At 40.0% G+C, this 25247-nt stretch overlaps 1 protein-coding gene across 1 annotated transcript in view; it reads right to left on the bottom strand.

Moving 5' to 3' along the window:
• Nucleotides 1–25247, bottom strand: part of CWC27 (CWC27 spliceosome associated cyclophilin) — a 109879-nt gene that overhangs the window by 12356 nt on the left and 72276 nt on the right. Inside the window, exons 12-14 of the mRNA XM_033164839.1 lie at nucleotides 25105–25208; nucleotides 12990–13099; nucleotides 11569–11672 (exon numbers count right to left, since the gene is read on the bottom strand). Coding sequence (XP_033020730.1) covers nucleotides 11569–11672; nucleotides 12990–13099; nucleotides 25105–25208 — 318 coding nt within the window. The remainder of the gene's footprint in view (nucleotides 1–11568; nucleotides 11673–12989; nucleotides 13100–25104; nucleotides 25209–25247) is intronic.

Raw genomic sequence — 25247 nt, 5'->3', positions numbered from 1 at the left:
TTCAAATCCAGTTTGAGCTCTTTGATAAAATGTATTTGGACATGAAGACCTGGGTTCAAATCCCACTTCAGATATGAATGCATTAGGTGGACTTGGGAAATCATCATCTATTTGGCCTTTTAAAAAATGTAACACTGGTTATTCTGCAGATAAAACACTGCATGTTTTCCTGTCTATAGATTATTGTTATTGCCATTTTATCAATCTTTTATATAAGGTGATGTAGAGGGAACCCCTAGGTTGAACCTCTGTTGGAAGGAGTACCTACTCCTATTTCACTCTGCCTGTTCTTCAAGATTTTCTTCTGAGGCCCTTCTCTCCATGTACCTCTTCCATCAGAGATAGAAAAATCATCTCAACATTGGTCTCCAGCAAATGGGTTGAGATGCATGGGCTGCAGCCTGATCTAACATGAGACACAACCGGAGCCCAACCACCATAAAAAGACATGACAATTTTTAAAATATATTTTTTTAAGTGTCCCCAAACACATGTTTGGGTTAAAGGTAGGTCCCAAGTCTGAAAAGGCTGAAGACTACTGATCTAAAAGGACTTCCTTGCCAGTGGTGTCTGAGTTATTGAATGACCTCTCCAAACAGAATGCCTGCTATTATTTAGGTGTCAGAAAAAAACATTTTTATTTAACTGAGGCATATTATTATTATTATTATTATTATTATTATTATTATTATTATTATTATTATTATTATATTTGTACTCCTCCCATCTGGCTAGGTCCCCCAAGCCACTCTGGGCGGCTTCCAACAAATATTAAAATACATAAAAATGTCACAGATTAAAAACTGTGCAAGAGTTAGTCTTACTTGCTGTTTTCTTGTTTTAACACATGTTTTTATTTGTTTTATGCTGTACATAACCCAGACATCTGATATGATGAAGGGTAGTATAAAAATATTTTAAATCAACCAAATAATAATGAAAATCATGCCTGGACAGAGCAACATAATAATAAATATGAATGAAGTAGTTAGACTGTTCTGACTTATCAGCAAGTCCAGGCTTTAGGAATAGTGCTTTTAGTGGATGATTGACAAGCTGGAAAAATGTTCAGAAAGCAACTAAGAAGGCAAAAAAAAAAAAATTGAATGCCAGACTTATGAGGCAAGGATGAAGGAACCGGCTATGTTTAGTCTATAGGAAAGAAGGGAAGGGGGGGGGGAGAGAAAAGCTTAATTATACTAGTAAATAATGGTTAGATTTTTATCCATGATGAAATTCAAATAAAGTGTATTAATCAGTTTCATCAATCACTAATGTGTGCACATGGAAATGTAACTTTGTAGAAAAATTACTGACAGAGCAGTTTGATTTATACCTAGCTTTGCCTCTTGCTCTATACTCTCTGAGAAACACCAATTGCCTAGACTGGAAAAATGGCCTTCAGAGCTGGGCTAAAATACAGAAATCAGAGTCAACCCTGTTCTACAGATAAGCATGTTGCAAAAACCATGTTCCAAGGAACCTTGGACGATGAAGTTTTCCTTAATGATAAAATGTGAGGTCAAGGTACCCAAGGGACAGTTTGTTCACTATTACAGATCTCTTGCTATGGTGAAGTGTAGCTTTAAGCAAAACAAAATATTAATTAAAAAATTCCTTCCAATAGCATTTGTTTGTTTGTTTGTTTTGACTATGGCAGACCAACACGGCTACCTACTTGTAACTGTAGCTTTAAGGTAGCTCAAGGGCAAAAGGGAGCCCTGCATTCTGATTGTTCCATCTGCTTGCCCACTGCATGCTGTTCTGGTGGTTCTTCAGACCCGCTCCCCCCCCCCCGCCCCGCAACCAATTTGTGAAGGGCAAGGGAGAAGATGTGGGAAAGACACATTGCACTAGACTAGTGGGACTCAATGTGCTGGCTCCCTCTAGTGCACATACTCACTTGAATCTGGCCCAAGTTATTAGCAATTGTTGTTGTTGTTGTTGTTGTTGTTCAGTCGTGTCCGACTCTTCATTACCCCATGGACCAGAGCACGCCAGGCACCCCTATCCTCCACTGCCTCCCGTAGTTTGGCCAAACTCATGCCAGTCACTTTGAGAACACTGTCCAACCATCTCATCCTCTGTCGTCCCCTTCTCCTTGTGCCCTCAATCTTTCCCAACATCAGGGTCTTTTCCAGGGAGTCTTCTCTTCTCATGAGGTGGCCAAAGTACTGGAGCCTCAACTTCAGGTTCTGCCCTTCCAGTGAGCACTCAGGGCTGATTTCTTTAAGGATGGATATGTTTGATCTTTTTGCAGTCCATGGGACTCTCAAGAGTCTCCTCCAGCACTATAATTCAAAAGCATCAATTCTTCAGCGATCAGCCTTCTTTATGGTCCAGCTCTCACTTCCATACATCACTACTGGGAAAACCATGGCTTTAACTATACGGACCTTTGTCGGCAATTAGCAATTACATAGGGCCTTTTGAGAGTGCATTGGGATTTCCATATATCATTCCAGCAATCCTTACAACCACTCTATGAGGAAGGTCAGCACCATTATCCTCATATTTAGATAATGCTACGGCATAATCCAGTTGAACAGAATATTTAGGCCCCAGCTCCAACCTTCCAAGGACCCCAGAAAAAGTAAGTAAGTAATTAAGTAAGTAAGTAACTAATTTTTTATTTATACCCCGCCCTCCCAGGCCAAGACTGGGCTCAGGGCGGCTAACATCAAATATCAAATACATTATAATACAATCAAACAATTGATTAAAAATTAGAATCAGGATAAAATTAAATGACTGCCCATGAATTACAACCATAGGGGTCAGGAACCTCAAGTATTCATCAGGGCCAGCTATCCATGTTGGTCTCACATGAGCCGATAAAAGGGCCAAAGAGGTAACTTACAAGGTCCCATGGGGGGGGGTCAAACTGGGCCTGGGACATCCTGTTTTCTTGTGCAAGATCTTGGCAGACATTTTGTGTGCCGTGACCTTGCACTCTTTCACGCTGTGCTCTTGTCCCGAAAAAGCACTTTTTCAGGGCCGCATGAGATCTGGCCCCCAAAAGCACTTTTTGGGGCAAGTGTGAGGTGCAGGTCAAGTAACTCACCCGATAGTGTCCTGGAAGATGTGCATCCCAGTTTTGTGTTGGAAAAAGTTGGAAGGTATGTCCTTCTGGTATCATCCATAGGTTGCTGCTCAGGCAACTAGCCACAGGAGGGTTAAAATTGGAATGGAGAACTTGTAGCCCTCCATATGTTGTTGGACTATGACTCCCACCAGCCCCTGAGCAGGGGCTGAGGAAATTTGGAATCTAACAGCATCTGGAGGGCTGCTGGTTCGCCATGTCTGGACTAAGGAAAAGACAAAATATGCAGAAATTGTGGGACCTCAGTTGGTCACAACAGTGACCCAAGCCAATTGCATGTGAGCCGTATAATAATTCTTCTTAATGTTGGGGGACAGGGTAAAGACATCTCTTTGGGCTACCAAACTCTCAAGGACCCAAATACTTGCATGCTTGTGATAAACTCTTGGTATCCTATGACTCATTGTAACTTGTTATGCTTATGTCCTGTTCTTCCAAGGAATTCAGCTCAGTATGCATGGGGTCTATTTTATTATTTGCTCATGTAATGGAGCCATCTATTTTGTTGCACTGTTTATGACTCATGTTTTGATGCCTTAGTGGGGAATTAAGATCTTAGGTTGTCACCCCATCTCCAAGATTTTGTCAGAGATGGAAATAAATTCTTAATCTGACTTTTCATACAAAGTTTAACTTGTAATTATTATAACATTTATGAGCCCTTGGAAATTTTTATTCAAGCCAGAAGAAAGGTCTTTAGCATGTAAATGTTTTAGGAAGCATTCAAAACTCAAGCACATCTAAGTTTGGAATGCAGACACTGAACAGCCTGATGCTACATACTCGAAGACCAGCCAGGGAATGCATTTAACTATCTTGCTTCAAATATTAACTCAGGTTGTGCATGCTTTTGAAATGGCTGGAGTAATCACTTCCAGAGTGGAATATGTTTATATAACAGTCGCCCAAACCAACTTAATCTGGATTTAAACAGAAAATTAAGCCCCATCATCAAAAATATTTAACCACCTAGCAGACAAGAACCAAGTCCATTGCATTAAATTGTCAAATTGGGGCAAGACTATGCTGGATGAAAGCTGTGCTCTCTCCTTAAAATGCAGATAGAAGGAAAGTTGATATTCACAAACGGTGTGCAATATATATATATATATTTACAAGAAGGCAAGAAGGATGTATTGAAACACCTTAGGAAACTCTCAGCCCTCTTTATGCAATGGATCCTAGGTGGATAGAGGAGTGCGTTTTTGTTCAATGCACATTATGAGGCATTATTTTTCATGTTTCGTTTGCAGAACTAGATTTTTCACCCTATGCCTACATAATCACTGTTAAGATTATTGTCTCTGGTCTAGAGTTTGCTATGTCTGAATTTTTATACTCTAGGTGTCATTAGAATTTGCAGTTCCTTCTATTTATTCATCTAGGCTAAACATATGCAACACTGTTAGTAAGACGCTACCAGTGAGATCATAGAACTGTAGCGTTCGAAAAGACCCAACCCCAATCTAGTCCGACCCCTTGCAATGCAGGAACCACAGCTGTCATTATGACTGGTGGTGTGTTTGTGTGGAGAAGGAGAGAAATCTGTGGGAGTAGAGGAGAGACACAATGGTTTGAGTGGTGGTGACATATGACAGTCTTCTCTGTAGTGGCCTCCAGGTTAGGGGATTACCTCCCCGCTGAGGTGCAACTGGCACCATCAAGATGCACCTATTTACCTAGGCTTTTGTTTGAATTGATATCATTCCTCCTTCTGCACTGCTGTACATTAATGCGCTGCTCTTCTATTACTCTGATACTGGTTGTTTTTGTGATTTTTAAATTTTATTTTAGTAACCCTATTGTTGCTGTTTAGTCGTTTAGTTGTGTCCGACTCTTCGTGACCCCATGGACCAGAGCACACCAGGCACCCCTATCCTCCACTGCCTCCCGCAGTTTGGTCAGATTCATGTTGGTAGCTTCGAGTACACTGTCCAACCATCTCGTCCACTGTCGTCCCGTTCTCCTTGTGCCCTCCATCTTTCCCAAATCTTCTCATGAGGTGGCCAAAGTATTAGAGCCTCAGCTTCAGGATCTGTCCTTCCAGTGAGCACTCAAGGCTGTTTTCCTTAAGAATGCATAGGTTTGATCTTTTGCAGTCCATGGGACTCTTAAGAGTCTCCTCCAGCACCATAATTCAAAAGCATCAATTCTTTGGCGATCAGCCTTCTTTATGGTCCAGCTCTCACTTCCATATATCACTACTGGGAAAACCATAGCTTTAACTATACGGACCTTTATCGGCAAGGTGATGTCTCTGCTTTTTAAGATGCTGTCTAGGTTTGTCATTGCTTTCCTCCCAAGAAGCAGGTGTCTTTTAATTTCGTGACTGCTGTCACCATCTGCAGTGATCATGGAGCCCAAGAAAGTAAAATCTCTCACTGCCTCCATTTCTTCCCCTTCTATTTGCCAGGAGGTGATGGGACCAGTGGCCATGATCTCAGTTTTTTTGATGTTGAGCTTCAGACCATATTTTGCTCTCTCGTCTTTAACCCTCATTAAAAGGTTCTTTAATTCCTCCTCACTTTCTGCCATCAAGGTTGTGTCATCAGCATATCTGAGGTTGTTGATATTTCTTTCGGCAATCTTAATTCCGGTTTGGGATTCATCCAGTCCAGCCTTTCGCATGATGAATTCTGCATATAAGTTAAATAAGCAGGGAGACAATATACAGCCTTGTCGTACTCCTTTCCCAATTTTGAACCAATCAGTTATTCCCTATCCAGTTCTAACTGTAGCTTCTTGTCCCACATAGAGATTTCTCAGGAGACAGATGAGGTGATCAGACACTCCCATTTCTTTAAGAACTTGCCATAGTTTGCTGTGGTTGACACAGTCAAATGCTTTTGCATAGTCAATGAAGCAGAAGTAGATGTTTTTCTGGAACTCTCTAGCTTTCTCCATAATCCAGCGCATGTTCGCAATTTGGTCTCTGGTTCCTCTGCCCCTTCGAAATCCAGCTTGCACTTCTGGGAGTTCTCGGTCCACATACTGCTAGTGCCTGCCTTGTAGAATTTTAAGCATAACCTTGCTAGCGTGTGAAATGAGCGCAATTGTGCGGTAGTTGGAGCATTCTTTGGCACTGCCCTTCTTTAGGATTGGGATGTAGACTGATCTTCTCCAATCCTCTGGCCACTGCTGAGTTTTCCAAACTTGCTAGCATATTGAGTGTAGCACCTTAACAGCATCATCTTTTAAAATTTTAAATAGTTCAGCTGGAATATCACCACTTCCACTGGCCTTGTTATTAGCAGTGCTTTCTAAGGCCCATTTGACTTCACTCTCCAGGATGTCTGCCTCAAGGTCAGCAACCACACTACCTACGGTGTACGAGACCTCCATATCTTTCTGGTGTAATTCCTCTGTGTATTCTTGCCACCTCTTCTTGATGTCTTCTGCTTCTGTTAGGTCCTTTCCGCTTTTGTCCTTTATTATGATAATCTTTGTACGAAATGTTCCTTTCATATCTCCAATTTTCTTGAACAGATTTCTGTTTTTTTCCATTCTGTTGTTTTCCTCTATTTCTTTGCATTGCTCGTTTAAGAAGGCCCTCTTGTCTCTCCTTGCTATTTTTTTGGAAATCTGCATTGTACTTAATTTAACTGTGACCTTTCTATAACCCACACTGGGGACCATTTGGTGAAGGGCAGGCTGTAAGTCCAAACAATAGGGAAATAAACATATTTCTTTAAGTCTTTGTGATAGATATGACATCCCTATTGATGGAGGCAGAGTCACTTGATAGCAAGGACGATGGATTATAACACTGTCTCCATGTGCAGTATAGTACTTTCCCCAATATGGGTAGAATCCAGTAATGTGTGCTTGTGGACACTATTGGGGTGGAGGCTAAATCTGTGCTTCTGTGCATGGTGACTTCAGTATCTGGGATGAAGAATAGGACAAATGCATCCTAGATTCCATCCTGCTTGCTATGTTCTACAGAACTCAGTGAGGGGCTCTGAACACTGAGCCAGCATAAATTCAACCACCCTGGGTTGGACAGAATTCAGAGGGCTGGCGTATGGATACATGCATGACTATGCCAAGGCAGAGGGTTTCAGAAATCATAGAAAGCATTTCCTAGTGAAGAAATAAATGGGTCTCATCCTTCCAAGGGGTTGGAAAAAACAATGGCAAATTGAAAGACAGGCGTTTGCTCTTGCACTCTCTCTGTCTTGGCATTTATGCACGTCTGCCATCACCACCACTACCTACTAAACATATGTCAGCCTGCAATGCTTTCTGACCTGCATTTATTCATCAAATTCATGAAACACGCTGTTCAGGAGCCAATGAAACTGAATCTTGTGGGCACCCCCATTGGAAGCTCTTTGGGAAACTGAGCGACTGTCCTTACTTTATCCCCTGGGACACGTTAAAAAAAGAAAAGAAAAGAAAAAAGATGGAAGCTTTGAAAGAAAAATCCAAAGGCAAGTCAAAAGCACCTCGTTAATAATGGTCATGAAAATAGTTGGTGTCAAATTTATCAGCACTGAACACCTCAACTTCAGCAGCTGCCAAGAAAAGATGAGTAAAAGCGGCAACTGCAATTTCCATGCCAAAACTAGGTTTGTCCTGCAGAAGGGGTCTGTGAAGCTTTGCACGAGGCTCCATCAACAGCCCTGCAAATGCCCCGTCAGCGTTTACGACCTGAGCTTTATATGCACTTTACGTTCTACATCCCTGGTTTGTGGAGGGAAGAGAACGATCGGTGCAGAGCTGCTGCTGAGCTTCAGACGACAGAGATATGTCCCAACAAGAGTTTCTGAACTTTAGAACAAAACTCTATACTATCAAGCACGCCTTAGATCTTTTAACAACACTTCCCCAAATGCCTTGTAAAACAGTAAAGTCTGGTTGTAATTATCAAGCACCATACACACACTGTTTACAGTAGAGTTGTAATTTTTTAAAAATGTTTTTGCACAGAGAAGTAAAATACTTCTGAAAAGTACCCAAACGTCTACTGTGTTCCATGCCAACAGGGCAATTCAGCCAAAAATGCAGAGAGGGAAGAGACTGCCAAATAAAAGAAAATATAACAAATTGGTAATGGCTTCTATCTTGACAGAAAATGAAAATTATACCTCAATGTGTGGCCACTCATGTGGACACATAAGAATGTCTTACAGGCAATCATTTTACTTCAGATAACACACCCTGACAGTGGTGCACGACATACTGGCTGGCTTTCACTTTCCATAAAAGCAGCAACCGTAACCTATAAAATGGTCTAGGAATCATATAATTTATGCATATCCCACATGCATGCACACTCACACAATATTTATAATAAATCATCTCAAGCACACTGCTGTATTATGAGGGGTGGGTTGGAAGTCAGCACTAAAAATTCCTTCAAAGTTGCCACAATTGGATCCAGCCACCCAATCTACTTAAAGGCACTGCAAAGGGTGGGGTGGGGGAGAAGGATCCAAGTCCAAAAATATTTTTTATCCTCCAAACTAATCCCCCAACCATGAGATTCTTTGCACTTTTTATAGTCTTAAGGTTATTGAGATTCTGAATGTCAAAATCTACAAGCCGCCTACTCCAAAGTAGTCAAGCATGAAGCTGAAGAATAGTTTCTGCTGTTGCAATTTATATATATTATTGTTGTGGTTTATATCTGGCTATGGACTGATACAGGCTATCCTTGATTTGGTGCTACACGAATGAGCCTTCAGTTTAACAACAATCCTCAAGTCTTTCATCCACCCTACCCCTCTGACTATGCATGTGCTTGACCTGCAAACCAGGATAGGATATCATAGTTGATCTTGGTTTCCAAGATATGCCTAAACAATTAGTTTCCTGGTTTGGACAAAGAGAAGGAATTGCTGTACATGAGTGGAGACGTGTGTGTGTGTGTGTTAGGAACCCTCAAAATCTAACTTCAAAACTTTCATCTTATGGGAGAAGACAGCAAGTGCAGAGGGAACATGTGGGTCCTCTAGTCTAGAGTAAGATGTATGGCAACTGATCCAGAGAAGTTATGGATCATTATATCCACACTACACCATGGAAACCAACAGAGCTTTTTTTCAGCGGGAACTTGCCCTTAGGTGGGTGCCATTGCCATTATATGAGAACAAGGGAGGCATTCATGGTGAGTTCTGGCACCTCTTTTTCCAGAAAAATAGCACTGGAAATCAGCACTGAATTCCTGGTTCTAAGTATCATTTGAAGAGGTCCTAAAATATTACAAATGTTCTAACGTTATATTCTTGAAAAATAACCATGGTCCTTACACAATAACTGGCCTGGCCCAGCCTGAAGATACAACTTTATAACTAAGGCAGGATGTCCAAGAAAGAAAACACTATTCCTGTTTCCAGAATTGTTTATAACTCAGGATTGTTATTCTAACAGTTAATCAAAAGTTTAGCTAACTAGCCATGCTGCTGTTCTAGGTATCTCCAGAAAAAAACAGCAGCAGCCATGTATTTTACTGAGGAAACAAAGTCTGCCTTCAGCGCCTGTAGCTTAAAAGTGATGTGCATAGTGAATGGCAGAACTTTAAAAGGGAAGAACAAAAGGTCCGTGGTTCAAATGCAGCATAGGTGTGCAAACATTATCTGTTCATATAATGACTGCTGACGAAATTTTCTGTTCCCTCAAATTTCCTGCTTGTTACTTTCATTTTACATTTTTACAAACATCGTTTGTAAAAAAAGGATATTGAAAACTGGAGATCACTGCAGATCAAACTTGATTGTACCATTTGATGGGGGGGGGGGGATGTTGGTTCAGCAACAAGCAATTAGGTGATTTCCCCTTCCTTCATCATCACCACAAAATAAATACAGAAAATGAGATTAAGTCTGCTATATGACCCAGGATCATTAAGAGCAGAAAACACAAACACAGTGAAAATTTCCACAGTAGCTGCAAGCAGTTTATCCAAAGGCCCCTCCTCCTTACTGCCATCTCAAAAATATGCTATAACTCAAGCATTTAGCATAAATAGATACAAGTTGCTCAGAACATCTAGTTCCATACCTATTTACATTAAGTTTTCTCATTTCCCCGCTTGCCAGCAACAAATGTAGGCATTCTTTGGCAAGCAACGTCTTTAGAACTTGGAGGAAGTCTGTGTCCTTTACACATGAAGTGTATGGAGAAGCAAGACTTGTTATTCTTAACGTGTCAGCTCAAGGCCTTATGTCTCCAGCATCACCTACATGTTTCATCTTCCAATAAATATTTAGCACTATTTCCTTTTGACTTTTAAATCTTGTTAGCACAAATTGCAGCCTATTAAGCTAGCAAACAGATATTTTGAATGTTACAGTACATTATGATGAAGAATAAGTTATTAGTTATATACTCAGTCTTGTAATTTTAGCTTTTATGAAACAAGGAGTCATGACTTTCCAATGGTAGGAACAGCTCTCTTGCTTGGTTCACATGTAACACCAACTCAGTTTGATCATCACAGTTATGACTATATTATTATTATTATTATTATTATTATTATTATTATTAACAACCACCTTTTATCAAACGATCTCAGGGCAGTATACAACATTAGAAGCACATTACAAAACATCAATGATAAAAACATAATAAAAGCACAGTAAAAAGCATACTGACAGACAGCCTAATAATAACATAAGCATAATAACAGTCATCTTCCCCACACTTTCACAAGCATAGTTTATTTAATAGTCAATAGGACTTGGTAAAGAGGAATGTTTTTGCCTGGTCATTGCATTTTGCACCAGCTGAAGTTTATGAACCGTCTTCAGAGGTAGCCCCCACCCGAAGGTTGCAGTAATCCAACCTAGAGGTTACCAGAATATAGCCCACAGAAGTTAGGCTATCCCTGTCCAGATAGGGGCATATCTGGACCACCCACCAAAGCTGGCAGAAGGCACTATGTGAAACACCCCCAAGCTATGTACGTGCTCCTCTAAGAGGGAGTATAACCCCCTCAAGAGCGGGAAATCTTCCACCCATCTAGCCTAGGGAACCACCCACTAACAGTGCCTGTCTTATCTGGATTGAGCTTCAGTTTACTGGCTCTTATCCAGTCCATTACCGAGGCAATGTACTCTTTACCTTGTTTGTACATGTAAATTCCCTCCCTCAATGTAAATTCCCTCCCTCTGGTTCAAGCTAACCAGAATTTGCTGTGATACCGGAATTGGAAGAACAGCTTGTCTCCATGCTAGAACTGAAAACCCACTTCAAACAGCAAATGGAGGGGGATCATAGTTTAGCAATCAAGCACATGTAGGTTCCAGTTCAATCCCTGGCATCTACAGTTAGCAGGTGATTTGAAATTCTTGTTGTGAACCGCTCTGAGACCTCCGGGTATAGGGCTGCATATAAGTTGAATAATAGTTAGTAAATAAATAAATAAATAATCCTCTGTTTGAGACCCACTGGTGTTAAGAGTAGCCAATTTGATTACATTTCCCCCTAAGCAAACATTTCAAGTCAAAAAAGTTTCTTACCATCCTTCATCATCCTCCACTTCAGGTTCAGACACTTCATTTTCAGGAGTCTCTGCTATTGCTTGGTTCAGTTTTGATTTGAATCTGTCCAGCAATGCCAATGTCTGGAATTAAAACAAGACTGCTGAAAACTTGCTCAGTTCACCACACCTTTAAGTCCTAATAACACTCAACATTTGAAGTGAGCAAGCATCCATTTGGTGTGATGACTTGCACTGTGAAATCAGCTGAGCAAATGCACTGTGTGTGCAGTATTTACTTAGGTATGTAATGAACTACTAACAAGATATATCTAGTTTCTGTAAGATGCTAAGTATGCCCACTCATCTGCCTCACTTCAATTCCATGTGCCCCAGTTCATGCAGCTTCAGTGAACCTGACTCCAAAGGGAATACAGATCTCTGTGCAAGCAGAACTGCCTTGTTATCTTCTGTGCCGGAAAATGTTTCTCATTTCCATTGAATGGAGTGGAGCAGCTCATCGTCTTGCAAATGTCTGTGAAAATCAGATTTCTGCAGTACTTTATAACTGCATCCATTATGCATCCGTTGGCAAGTTACAAATAAATTTAACAAAATATATACTATCATCCTCATCCTCAAAGACTTAATTGTTTACCTCTGCCTTTCCATAATTTTAAGTGTTTTAGTTAGGCTGCTTTTATTGCAGTGCTGCTTTATTTTGTGATTTCTGGCCTTAATGGACTGAGTGCTGCTTTAATATTATTGCTGGCTGAGGCTATTTAATTTTAGTGTGATCTGGTGTGTTTTAATTTAAACCATTAGATTATCACAGTGTTATAAATTTGCTTAACTTAGGTTATATATGTCATGAGATATTAATTTATTAAATAAAAACAGATAAGCACCATTATCAATGGTTTACATGCACACTGGTAATGAAACAACATCTAGGAACCCAAGGTTGAGAAAGGGTGGTCGAGGGGGAAGCTTACTTGGCCTTAAGACAGACTGCTCACCTGTAAGATCTGGATTCCTAAAGTTGAGAAAGCTCTCTGTGTTGCTCTGCACAGCTCCCGAATTTCTATGTGCGACTGCACAGAATCTCAGCTTTTCACCCCCAAACCATTTGAAGACTACTGATTTATTGGCAGATTGTAAAAATTAAGCTAAGTTTTCAGACCACAATTCAACATTAACAAAAATCAAAGAGAAACTTTGAGAACAGAAGGAAAGTCCTGCTGGATGAAGCCAAAGGCCCACCTGGCCCAGCATCCTGTTCTCACAGTGGCTAACCAGATTCCTAGCAAACAGTATTGAGAGACACACTGCCTCAGATAATGAAAGGTGAACATAGTCGCTACAGCCTTTGTCACTAGTAGCCATTGATACTTCAACTTTCTGGATAACTGAATTAGTTTTAAAAACATCATGCTGGTTTCATCATCTTCGATTATTTACCTGAACTTCACGGGAAGGTCCTTTCTTCGGCTGCTGCTGTTTCAGTTGTTCATATTTCTTTTTTCCTTCCAGATATTCTGCAACAATGCTGTTTGGGGCAGCTTTGTCATCTGCATATAGAAACCAATGAAAACATGCACTGAGCCAAGGATGACTATGATGCCATCACTGGGAAAGAGAGAGAAATAAGACTGCATAAATCACCTCTAGTGCTGAATACTGTCTGGTTAGCTATTTGACATATGAACTCATTAGAAAACACAATTTGCTGAGAAAACTAACTGACTACATGTCTAGTCAGAAAAAAAACCCCAATTTAGTTCAATGAGTTTTGTACACTAAGTGAGTACAGGATTGCTGTTTTAGTTTGGCAGATTAAAAACGATTTGAAGTCAAAGGGATGGTGAATTATGGTCTACTCTGAGTATGCTAACACTATATATCACTCTATATCAGTTTTTCATGTCACAGAAGAAATGGGAATAGATTTGAGAATAGTAATTTGTACTTGTACTTGGAATATTATTTATTTTATTTTATTTTAATACTGCTCTGCACCACAAGATCTCAGGGTGGTTCACAATAATATATCCCCCCCCCCCCCCCGCGGAAAGAATTAAACATCATTCTAAGGTGATTGTTCCATCAGGGCTAGCATTTTGTCTTCCTAGATAGAACAATCCCCCACTATCTTCCCCTGCACACTGTTCTGGGGATTCTCCTACCCTTCCCATGAGCCAATTTTGGGGAGGGGGTTGGGGGAAAGCCCCATTGCATGAGTAGACTCGTTAGTTAAATCCCACACAAAATTGATAATCAAAAAAGAAAAAATGCAGTTTGTAAAAAAATACAATTTCAGTGTCGCCTGACCAGAACAAGACATATATTCTGAAGAAGTGTGCATGCACACGAAAGCTCATACCAAGAACAAACTTACCGGTAGTTGGTCTCTAAGGTGCTACTGGAAGGATTTTTTTATTTGTTATTTTGTTAAAACATATATGTTAAGATTTAAATAGCTTCTGGCAGTACACTGGAGTTCACACAAACTACTTACAACCTGAGGTGTTAATATGTGGAAAGGCAAAGCAAATCATGCTTCACTTCAGGCAACAAAATGTCTCAGATGTGAACAACATGTGTACATCATGCAGCAAAGGGTTTAATCTAGACTTAATTATGCTTAGAGTAGTAGGTCCATTGATTCCAAAGAGTCTACTCTAAGCATGACTAATTCTGGATTAAACTCAATGCATTTTCTATGTGTTTTGTATTGAGGTTGCCTTTGTGTCCCCAACAGGCCTTTATGACGGTCCCTAGTGGTGAAGTCTGGGACTATGGTGGGGGAGTAGGGAAAGGAAGTCCTGAAAGCATGGTCTGAACTCGCTGCCACTACACAGGACATGCATCTGTTTCGGAAAGGTTTGCTTGTTTGTTTTTGGTATGCATTTGGACATCTGTTATCCAAATTCTGCATGATAGTTCCTGAGTTCAAGGAGCAGTTTTTCATCTAAGTTTGGGTACAACTGAACACCATTTTGAATCAAGATGGCAGACTGAACATTTCAAAAATGCACTGATTTTAACTAAACTGAATTTATTATTATTGGTTTCTCAGAATTCCTATGCAATGCCAGGTACAAGCCTGCTACATAACAGATAATATTAGCTTTCCAGAGCTTCAAGTGAACCATAATGGTCTATTTCCCTTTTATCCTATGCCACTGTAGTACTGTCATACATAAAGGATGAGCATTAGAAAAAATGGACTGTTGGGCCAACTTTGTTCATCTATCCTTGTTATGTTGCATCTCTGCAACTCTACAGAATATTCTTTGCTTCTGACATTTATTCGAGTTGGAATAGTGATTACATGGAAAGTAGTATGCTATCCATGTTCTTTTTGGGTTTTGGCTGAGTTCACAAACTGGTGCTTAAGTATTCCACTTTATAATATTAAAGTTTTATGCCCCATTGTATAGTACAAAAAATATGATAAGTTGCAAAAATATAGGGTTTGGATCCAGTTTTTACTGTGTTCTGTATTAGTTTTGTTTTTAAATATTTTGCCGCAAGGCACTGCCAAAAACAACACCATTATCTAAAATCATTTTCTCAGGTTATAATTGTAAACATAGTCCTGTTCTATAAAGAACTGAACACCAATAATCTAATAAAAATGTATTTAAGGTCTACCATTATTTATTTGAAGATTCATTTTGTTCAAATTTGGGTTTCTGATTCATGTTTAACAAACTTGAATATTCATATTTAACAATTAAGTGTATTCACATAGATAAATACAGAACCCCATTCATGAAATTGTTGGTGAAACTCCTTAAAAGTGCAGTTATGGTCCTAAATCAGGAACCAAAAAGATTCCTGAAACCCCTACCCTGCTATGTGAAATTTGATGAAAACATATTAAAAGCAGTAGAATTTATCAATTTTTAAGATGTCTGTACCTTCAGTTTTTGGAACATCCTAGAAACAGTATTCACTAAAACCTACCAGCCACTTCATAAACAGGTTTTTTTTAAAAAAAAATCTTGACATAACTATTTGTAGATTTGTGTGAGTAGAATATTTGTGAACAGAATTGCATGCAACAAAGTGAGGTTTTTCTTCTTCCAGGAATTGGAATTACTAACTAGGAATTAGGAGTTGCTAACTAACGAACAAAATGTTTGGTTTTCTGGTGAAGTTTTTATAGTGATACAACTGACACTACTTAGTATATTAACATTTGGTGCAGACCCCAATCTCAATGTTGAAAGGGAGTCTGGAGGTGATTAATATATTCTTTTCATCTGCTTGTTTGTGTGTTTAAGAGCTCATAGAAGTTGACTACACTACAACGCTCTGTGAGCAAGGCACTGATGGACTCCCCTATGTATGGAAGGTGAATTAGGGAACTGTGCAAATCCTTTCATCCATTATTAACACTACACATTCTAGGAAGAGATGGTTTAAATGCCAAGTAAGTGCCTGAAAAGAACACGGGGAATTGGCCTTTAGCTGCCTTGATTTTATCTCAGAAAGGCAAGTTATAAATACCAAAAATCAAACTTTCTTTCTTGCAAACATGCAGTCATCTATCAACTTTAGGGGAAGACCCAAAGCTCAGTGGCAGAGCATCTGCTTTTACATACAGAAGGCACCTGGCATCTCTAGGTAGGGCTAGGCCTGAAATCTTTGAGAGCCACTGCCAGTCAGGATAGATAAATCTAAGCTTGATAGACCAATGGTCTGACTTGATATAAGGTAGCTTCCTATATTTCTAACTTTAGCCTAGTTCTGTAGTCCTCATGGCTTCAGTTTGTCTAGCAAACTCAGGTCATCCTCACTGTAACTCCCTTCTTCTCTGTCCTCTCTCTCCCAAACCCAGCCTAATGTTAGTACAACAAATTTAAATTTCAAATGATTTATTTAGCCAACACCACTATCAATCCCAACATCTATGCTTATCAACGGCATACAGTCGTACCTTGGTTCTTGAACGCCTTGGTACTTGTACGTTTTGGCTCCTGAATGCCAAAAACCTGTAAGTAAGTGTTCTGGTTTTTGAATGCTTTGGAAGCCGAACGTCCTATGTGGCTTCCGCAGCTTCCGATTGAGTGCAGGAAGATCCTGCAGCCAATCAGAAGCCATGCCTTGGTTTTCAAACAGTTCCGGCAGTCAAATGGACTCCCGGAATCGAGTAAATTCAACAACCAAGGTACCACTGTATAGGAAATGTGTGAAGAAAGCAGTTTGAGGGCCTGTATGCTCAATTGTTTGAATGATCATAGGAAAGAAATCATATTTAGGAAAGAAATGCAAATTTAATTAACTAGTGCAATGCATTCACCAAAGCTGAAAAGTAATTTAAACGAATTAGGCTTGAAATCACTTGGTTCAGACTAGCACAAGATCAAGAGATTATACAAACAACTGGTGAGAAGATAAGAGACAAAACGTCTCCTTCACTGGCAAGACTGGATTCAGGTTTCCAGCAGCTTTCAGCAATCCTTTGTCTTAATCTATTTTACTCTTTTATTTAGTGCCCAAGACTAGCTCTACAGGATGTTGAATGATGCTGCCCCAGGCACAGCCTCTCCAGCTGTTAGAACTAGCTGCTGCTCTTATGTTTAATGGGAACTATTGACAGCTTTCTTGTTTTGTCCTGTCTTTTTTGGCTGAGGAAACCACAAATCACTGCAACAAGGAACAGCACATTTCTTTTCTTTTTTTAAAAAAAAAAAACCCACTGTAAACCGATTTCATCATGCTAATAAGAAAAAAACAAACATGAATAACATAAAACGGAAAAGGCAAGTTATTTAAGTATTTGTTGTAGCAGTGCATCAGATATGGTGTAGTTGTTCACTCACTTGGTAATTTTGGATGAAAATCATTGCAGTCGTATTAGGAATAGCAGGCCAAATGAAAATATTTTTAACATTATTTAAATGTCATCAGGAAGGCTCCGGGAAAACTGGAGGTATAAGGGGAGAAAAGCAGGGGAAGAGGAAGCAGAGAGTGTGCTTACATATGACTCATTACCAATCCAATAAGCTATGGTTCGTTATGTCTATACCAGGATTTATTTACAAAGGCAACCCTAGGGAGGAACGTGTTTTTGTGATGGGGGCATCACTAAATACACACCACAACCTTGAATTATTGTTTAATCAGAGTGCTATTATACTGAGCAATATATGCTCTCTAAATGTAATAGTTTTTTTCAGTTTCACCATCCTCTAAACTACCTTTACAACGCAACTAATTATTCTGAGAAAGAAGACATACAGTACAATATTGTAACCAGAATGATACTTCAGGCATGGTTTTTAAACAATTATGGGGCACAGAAACTTGAGGAACAAAGTGACACTAGCAGAAGATCAAACGACAGATAATTATAGGGGGGAAGCAATGCACTAGGTTGCAGATTAGTAAATCTATACTGAACCCAGATGTCATTTTTTTAAAATGGATGGCACAAGACCTAAGGCTGACAGGTCTTTGGAGAGAAGGCTGCTTGCACCAAACAGAAAAGGGAAATAAAAACACACACAGAGAGAGCTCTGTTTCATATTTACAGTCTCAACTGACAGACCTTTTGCCCTTAGGGCAGCAAGAGGTGGGGGAATCTCAACTGAGAATCTACAAAAAAGGGGATAAAAATTAAGACTCTTTACACTGCATTGAAAAAACCACAAGGGTTTCTCATACAATATAATCCAACAGATATTTAAAGGTAATGAGCATGAACTAATTTTCAGACAAAGGGGAGAAGACTTTTCTGTTTGTATATGGAAAAATCTCCCTCCTTTTTTTTTTTTTTGAAAAATTCACACTGAAATTATTTGCCAAAATTCACATGCAATATCCCATCAAAACCCTTTTAAAAAAGAGCAGGTGATATTCAATCCATACTTGCCTAAATACTATGAAGTATCAGGGCCAGAAAGAATTGGACAGTGAAAAATGGAACCAGAAGCAACTGATGCTAACTGTATATTAAGTACTTCATTTCTAGTAAACATAGCTGCAATGTGTTTTGAGGATCCCTATTCCTTGAGGAGTAATCTAAAACAACTGCTTCATAATGTCATTAAAGTGGATGCAAGTGTTATTTAGTGAACTTCGTCCAGCCCTCCTGTAAATTATGTTGCAAACCTATGGTCTAACCATGCTGGCTGGAGCATTTCAGTATTTTATGGAATCAGAGTTAGGAGGTACCTCAAAGGCAAATTAGTCCAACTCCTGCCAATATGTGAAACCCACAACTACAGCATCCCTGACAGGTAGTCATCTAGCTTCTGCTTAAAAACCTGTAATGAAGGAGAGTCCACTGCATTCTGAGGCAGCCCATCCCATGGTTCAACAGTTCATACTGTCATAAAACTCTTCATAATATCTAGATGAAATAACTTTTTAAAATTTCAGCCTGTTCTTCCAGGTTCTACACTCTATGTAATAGTCCTTCAAATGTCTTAAGACGGCTCTCGTGTCATTTCTTAATTCTCTGTTCTCCAAGGTAAACATACCAAACTCCTTCCACCTTCCGTAATGGATTTTGATCTTCACCATTTTTGTTGCCCCCCGCTAAATCAGAACTGTTTACAAAATATAAGTCAAACAAACTATGTTAAAGCCAAACTCCTTAGACTTAGGACAGTGGAAATTTTTCTTGTTCAATTTTGTTGTAGTAAGGATGAAAGAGGGGACCTGGAAGAACCATGTATGCCACTTTGAGTTCCTTCAAGGAAAGGCAGAATAGACATGAAATAAAAATAATTAAATATAAAGGGTTAGAGGAGATGAGGACACAAGAGTTTATTTAAGATCTTGTATCCTGACAACTAGTCCTTTATAAAGGCTCCCAAGGCAGCTCAGAATAGGATTTAAAGATACAGTATCAGAAGACTAACCCAATTAAAGCTTCTCATTAAAATAAGAGAAGAATAGGACAGTCCACCAACAATCAAAACAAACACCAGGAACAGATCTCACAATTAACCAAAAGACTGTCTAACCAAAAAGATCTAAGTAACTTACAAGGAGTAGTGGTGAGTGGTTGGTTCTCCTTAGGCAGAGGGAACTACCACTAAGATGGCCCTATCTAAACTCAGAAGTTCTCCAAGGTCCTAGCCCAACACTCTAACCACTATATCACACTGGTGTAGTGCTTTATGTTCCTAGGGATCAAGAGGGGACCCATGTTCTGTGCAACACACAAGCGCTTGATGGGAAGATCTTTGTTGCTGGGATTAAGGTGGGTCCAGTATGACAACAAAGTAGTGGCATCAACATGAATGCTGGCACCAAATAAGGAATAATGATTCTGATCAGCCCCTCAGCATTTGGTTCTGTAGTAATCTGATGGGACAGTGTTGACAAATCTTGAAACATTGCCAGTCCCTTTATACAAGGAGTACGTGAAATTATTATTGCCCCCCAGGCTATTTTCTTTCTTTCAAAAGAGGAAGAGATGTAACATAATGCGCAAAACGGTTGCTGGAAAAACCACCACCATAGGTACTTTCAAGGTAAACGTCAGAGGTGTTGATTTCAGGTGACTGACATAAAACTCAAAATAAACCTTTAGAAGGTGTAGAATAATATACAGTCATAAAGCACCAAAGGGCTGGAAAGAATGAGGCAGCTGATGGGGATGAGCTTGAAGATTTGGATTTTTACAAATTCTGGAGTGAAGGTTGACCTGGTCCACATTTCCTAGACTAATGTGTGAATACTTCTTCAGATTTCACACTTCAATTCTGTAATACACTTCCCAGCTCAACCCCTCCCCTTCATTAACAATGTGTATTCAATATAGAAATACATATATTGAAATAAAGTATGTAGTTAAATATGAATTTTAATGTGATATATCTGTGGGTGTATTAAGATTGATATGGAAATGGAGCAGACTTCTGAATGAAGACATATGTAATACTATCATGAGGAACTGGTCTGTTTCCATACTTGTGTCAATCAGTACATGCCTAACCTCTGATTATATTAAAAAATAACAATCCAGACAGCCATGAATTTCCAACTGGCTGTGCTTGCAGCTACTGCTGGGAGTCAAGGGTGCTGCTTCGAGTTGGAGTCCAACAACATTTGGAGGGCACCATATTGGTTACCCCTGCTCTAACTACTACACCACACTTTCTTAATCTCTGCCTCCACCCACTTGCAAATAAGCCGGAGCTGGAATTACACCCAGTCCCATTGTTATAAGAGTTTGCAACTTTTTATTACGCCATAATATATATCAATGTTACCTGACTGGCAGGAATGGATTTATTCATCTCAGGTCTTACACACACACACACACACACACACACACACACCCCTGAGGTAGGTAGTGGTCAAATAGGACAGAGAAGTAAGTTAATGCTCAAATGTATAAAGGCATATCATTTTGCTCAAGAATATTCTTAGCTTGATCCTCTTGAAAGTACCTGAGTGCATATTACCCATAACAGATGTGATAGGACATCTTTTAAGGCTTAAGATTAACATTTTCTAATAAAAATCATGTGTTTTAAAAACACCGAGCTCCATTAGATACACAAATACGGGTGCAGGCATCTCAATTTCTACATACACAGCTCTGTTACTGATTTCATCCAATCTTAAGATGGCTCTTAGAAACTTCTAAATGATTGAATGTGACCTCCAAGTTGCCTGGGGTGTATCTCAAATAACCACTGGTTTTAATCCTCTCTTTATTTTCAAAGCTCAGGTTGCCTTTTCTAGTCTAAATGTTGTCAGTTCACAACTGAGGCATTGTTTTGATAATGCACCAGAAAGGAACTGACACCTTACCTTTTTGAAAGCAGATTAGAAAATTTGCCTAAACCTACATCTGTATGGGGCTCAGCTTTATTGGCTGCCAATCTGAATAAAGCGCAAAAAATTCAAAGACACAAGAGGGGGGGGGGGATTTAGAAATATAATTTAGCCAAGAGGAAACAAGAAAAACAAAAACAAGAGAACCAGCCTACCGAACACTGGATAAGTGAGACGCGAAGGGAGTCTCAGGATAATTTATGGCAAGCCTTTACAGAAAAAAAGTATGCCATCGCTACTGTTCTTTAATGGTAAAAAAGGGTGAGATGCGGAATGTCAGATTGTATCATTTTATATCTTCTTAGATATGCATGCATGAGGCTGAAAATATTTCATCTCAGGAGCCAAAAATATCTAAGACAGTGCCATCCACAAACTCTGGGGCTTTCCTCTTCTATCTTGCCCGGACTTGTAGTTAGGCCTCAACATGGCCCTGTGGGGATGATCCCTTTCTGTTGCTTCACCTGACAGCTATCTCACACTGGGATCCCCAAGTCTTCTACTTTAGTTTCTAAGTTCCGTCATGAATGTGTGTCTGCCCATGTCCTTTCAATTTCACCTTCAATGGACTTGGTGATCACCAGTCTCTGCCTACATCTGAGGAAATCCTTTGGGAGTTGTCTCTTCTTTGACTCCCTATAGTACAGTGGGGTTGTCTTTGTCCATGGAGTTTTCTTGGCAGGGATACTGGAGTGGCTTGCCAGTTCCTTCTCCAGGCAGGCTTAAGCAGTATGTGGACCGAGAACTCCCAGAAGTGCAAGCTGGATTTCGAAGGGGCAGAGGAACCAGAGACCAAATTGCAAACATGCGCTGAATTATGGAGAAAGCTAGAGAGTTCCAGAAAAACATCTACTTCTGCTTCATTGACTACGCAAAAGCATTTGACTGTGTCGACCACAGAAACCATTGCAAGTGCTTAAAGAAATGGGAGTGCCTGATCACCTCATCCGTCTCCTGAGAAATCTCTATGTGGGACAAGAAGCTACATTTAGAACTGGATATGGAATAACTGATTGGTTCAAAATTGGGAAAGGAGTACGACAAGGCTGTATATTGTCTCCCTGCTTATTTAAGTTATATGCAGAATTCATCATGCGAAAGGCTGGGCTGGATAATCCCAAACCGGAATTAAGATTGCCGGAAAAAATATCAACAACCTCAGATATGCTGATGACACAACCTTGATGGCAGAAAGTGAGGAGGAATTAAAGAACCTTTTAATGAGGGTGAAAGAAGAGAGAGCAAAATATGGTCTGAAGCTCAACATCAAAAAAAACTAAGATCATGGCCACTGCTCCCATCACTTCCTGGCAAATAGAAGGGGAAGAAATGGAGGCAGTGAGAGATTTCACTTTCTTGGGTTCCATGATCACTGCAGATGGTGACAGCAATCACGAAATTAGAAGACGCCTGCTTCTTGGGAGAAAAGCAATGACAAACCTAGACAGCATCTTAAAAAGCAAAGACATCACCTTGCCGACATAGGTCCGTATAGTTAAAGCTATGGTTTTCCCAGTAGTAATGTACGGAAGTGAGAGCTGGACCATAAAGAAGGCTGATCGCCGAAGAATTGATGCTTTTGAATTATGGTGCTGGAGGAGACTCTTGAGAGTCCCATGGACTGCAAGAAGATCAAGCCTATGCATTCTTAAAGAAATCAGCCCAGAGTGCTCACTGGAAGGACAGATCCTGAAGTTGAGGCTCCAGTACTTTGGCCACCTCGTGAGAAGAGAAGACTCCCTAGAAAAGACCCTGATGTTGGGAAAGATGGAGGGCACAAGGAGAAGGGGACGACAGAGGATGAGATGGTTGGACAGTGTTCTCGAAGCTACTAACATGAGTTTGGCCAAACTGCGAGAGGCAGTGAAGGATAGGCGTGCCTGGCGTGCTCTGGTCCATGGGGTCACGAAGAGTCGGACACAACTGAACGACTGAATAACAACAGTACAGTGGGGTGGGGGGTGGGGTGGGGGGTAACAGTGGCCCACCAGCTCCCATAATTTCATCCTATTTTGTTATAAAAATATTAATATACTGCTAGGTCATAGAAATATATCAAAGCGGTTTACAGCAATAAAACATAAAACTATACAATAAATCCGTAAAAAGTTAAAAACAGACACCAATTAACCAATTAACCTTTATGGAAGGATGTGTTCTTAACTGCCTGTATAAGCCTGGCGGAATAGAAATTTTCCAGCAGGCACTTGAAAGTTGGCACAGGACGTGCCTTTTGAATCTTAGCTGGTAGGATATTCCACAGGACTAGGCTGATGACACTAAGGACTCATATTCTTGCTGTTGTCAGATGAGCCTCTCCAACTCGGGGAACGAGGATGAGCTGGGTTTAAGGGGACTCTGAACCTAAATCACTGAAGGCTTTGTAAATTAATACAAGAACCTTGAACCTGGTTTGGTAGTAGATGGGCAGTCAGTGTGGCTGTTTCGTCAATGGTATAACAGGCTCTTGACCAGAAACCTCCTTTAGCAGTCTGGCCGCCTTATTCTGCACCAGCTGGAGCTTCCAAACCAGACCCAAGGGCAGCCCCACATTGAGCGCATTACAGTAATCCAGCCTCAAGGTTACCAACGCACCATCTTTGACTACTGGTCATACAGTGGTACCTCGGGTTAAGTACGCTTCAGGTTAAGTACGCTTCAGGTTAAGAACTCCGCTTAAGAACAGAAATCGTGCCCTGGCGGTGCAGTGGCAGCAGGAGATCCCATTAGCTAAAGTGGTGCTTCAGGTTAAGTACGCTTCAGGTTAAGAACGGACCTCCAGAATGAATTAAGTACTTAACTCGAGGTACCACTGTACTGCCTAAGGCTGAAGGAAGTTGGAGTTCAACAACATGTGGAGGGCCATCCCTGCTATAGTTGAAGTTCTCCAATCTTTCTTCACCGCTTTCCCATCAACAACACATTAGGCAGGGTGTTAGCTCTGCTATGGCAAGAATATCCTCTTTCTCCTTAGACTAAGTATTACCAAAACAGCTGACAAAGGACATTCTGGCCCAGAAAAGCTTATGACACAATATGTTTGTTCATCTTTAATGTACCACAAGGCTCTTTGTTGTTTTTATTTCAGATGGCGTAACATCAGCAATAACTCCATTGTTTAAATTAGGTTTATGAAGTCTGACTCTTGCACGCATTCTGTACCATACAGTCAGAGGTATTTTAATGCATTTTTAAACCCTGGGCTGTTTTGGCAGCGAGATTACAAAAGAAAGATTGAAAGGGGGATAACTTTTGTATTTTGGTGGCTTTTGCTGCTTCAGCAGCAGAAGATGCTGGCATGGAGCATAGGAATTAACACAGTGGGGTCAGATGACGTATATTATAAGGAATAAATAAGGAATAAATAAGTTGTCATGGAAGTGCTACAGTTCAAGGAAAGGCAGAAGAGAGATGCAATAAAAATAAATAAAATAAAAATAAACAAAATATAAAGGGAAAGAAAAGATCAGGACACAAGAGTTTACTTAAGATCTTGTACCCTGACAACATTTTAATAAATACTTCTGTAAAAAGTATTGTTGGGAGAGACACTCTAAATTTAAATCAACAGACTTGCAAGGGAAGGTTAAATATGGGAAAATAACTGGCTGGGGATTCAGCACTGAGAAAAGTTGTATTTTTTGAACACAAGATGAACAAGGTATTTGGATATCTTGAGGATACTTGGCACCATGTCCCCCTGAGAAAGTTATTCCATTGCAATGGTATACAAGTGTAAACATGTGTTGCCTTTATTATCTCTTACCTTCAATTTTATTCTCCTCTAGTTTGGAGGCATTTTCTTCTTTCTTTTGCTTTGCTGCTAACAGTTCACGTTTCAACTGGCGCACTTCCTTCCGTAGGTCCTCACTGCAGAGAACAATGTTGAGATAAATTCAATTTTCTTAG

The sequence above is a fragment of the Lacerta agilis genome, chromosome 11 (genome assembly GCF_009819535.1).
Source record: "Lacerta agilis isolate rLacAgi1 chromosome 11, rLacAgi1.pri, whole genome shotgun sequence".
In the NCBI taxonomy this organism is placed as follows: Eukaryota; Metazoa; Chordata; class Lepidosauria; order Squamata; family Lacertidae; genus Lacerta; species Lacerta agilis.
The sequence above is the reverse complement of the archived record's forward strand: the minus strand, read 5'-3'. Positions and strand labels throughout refer to the sequence as shown.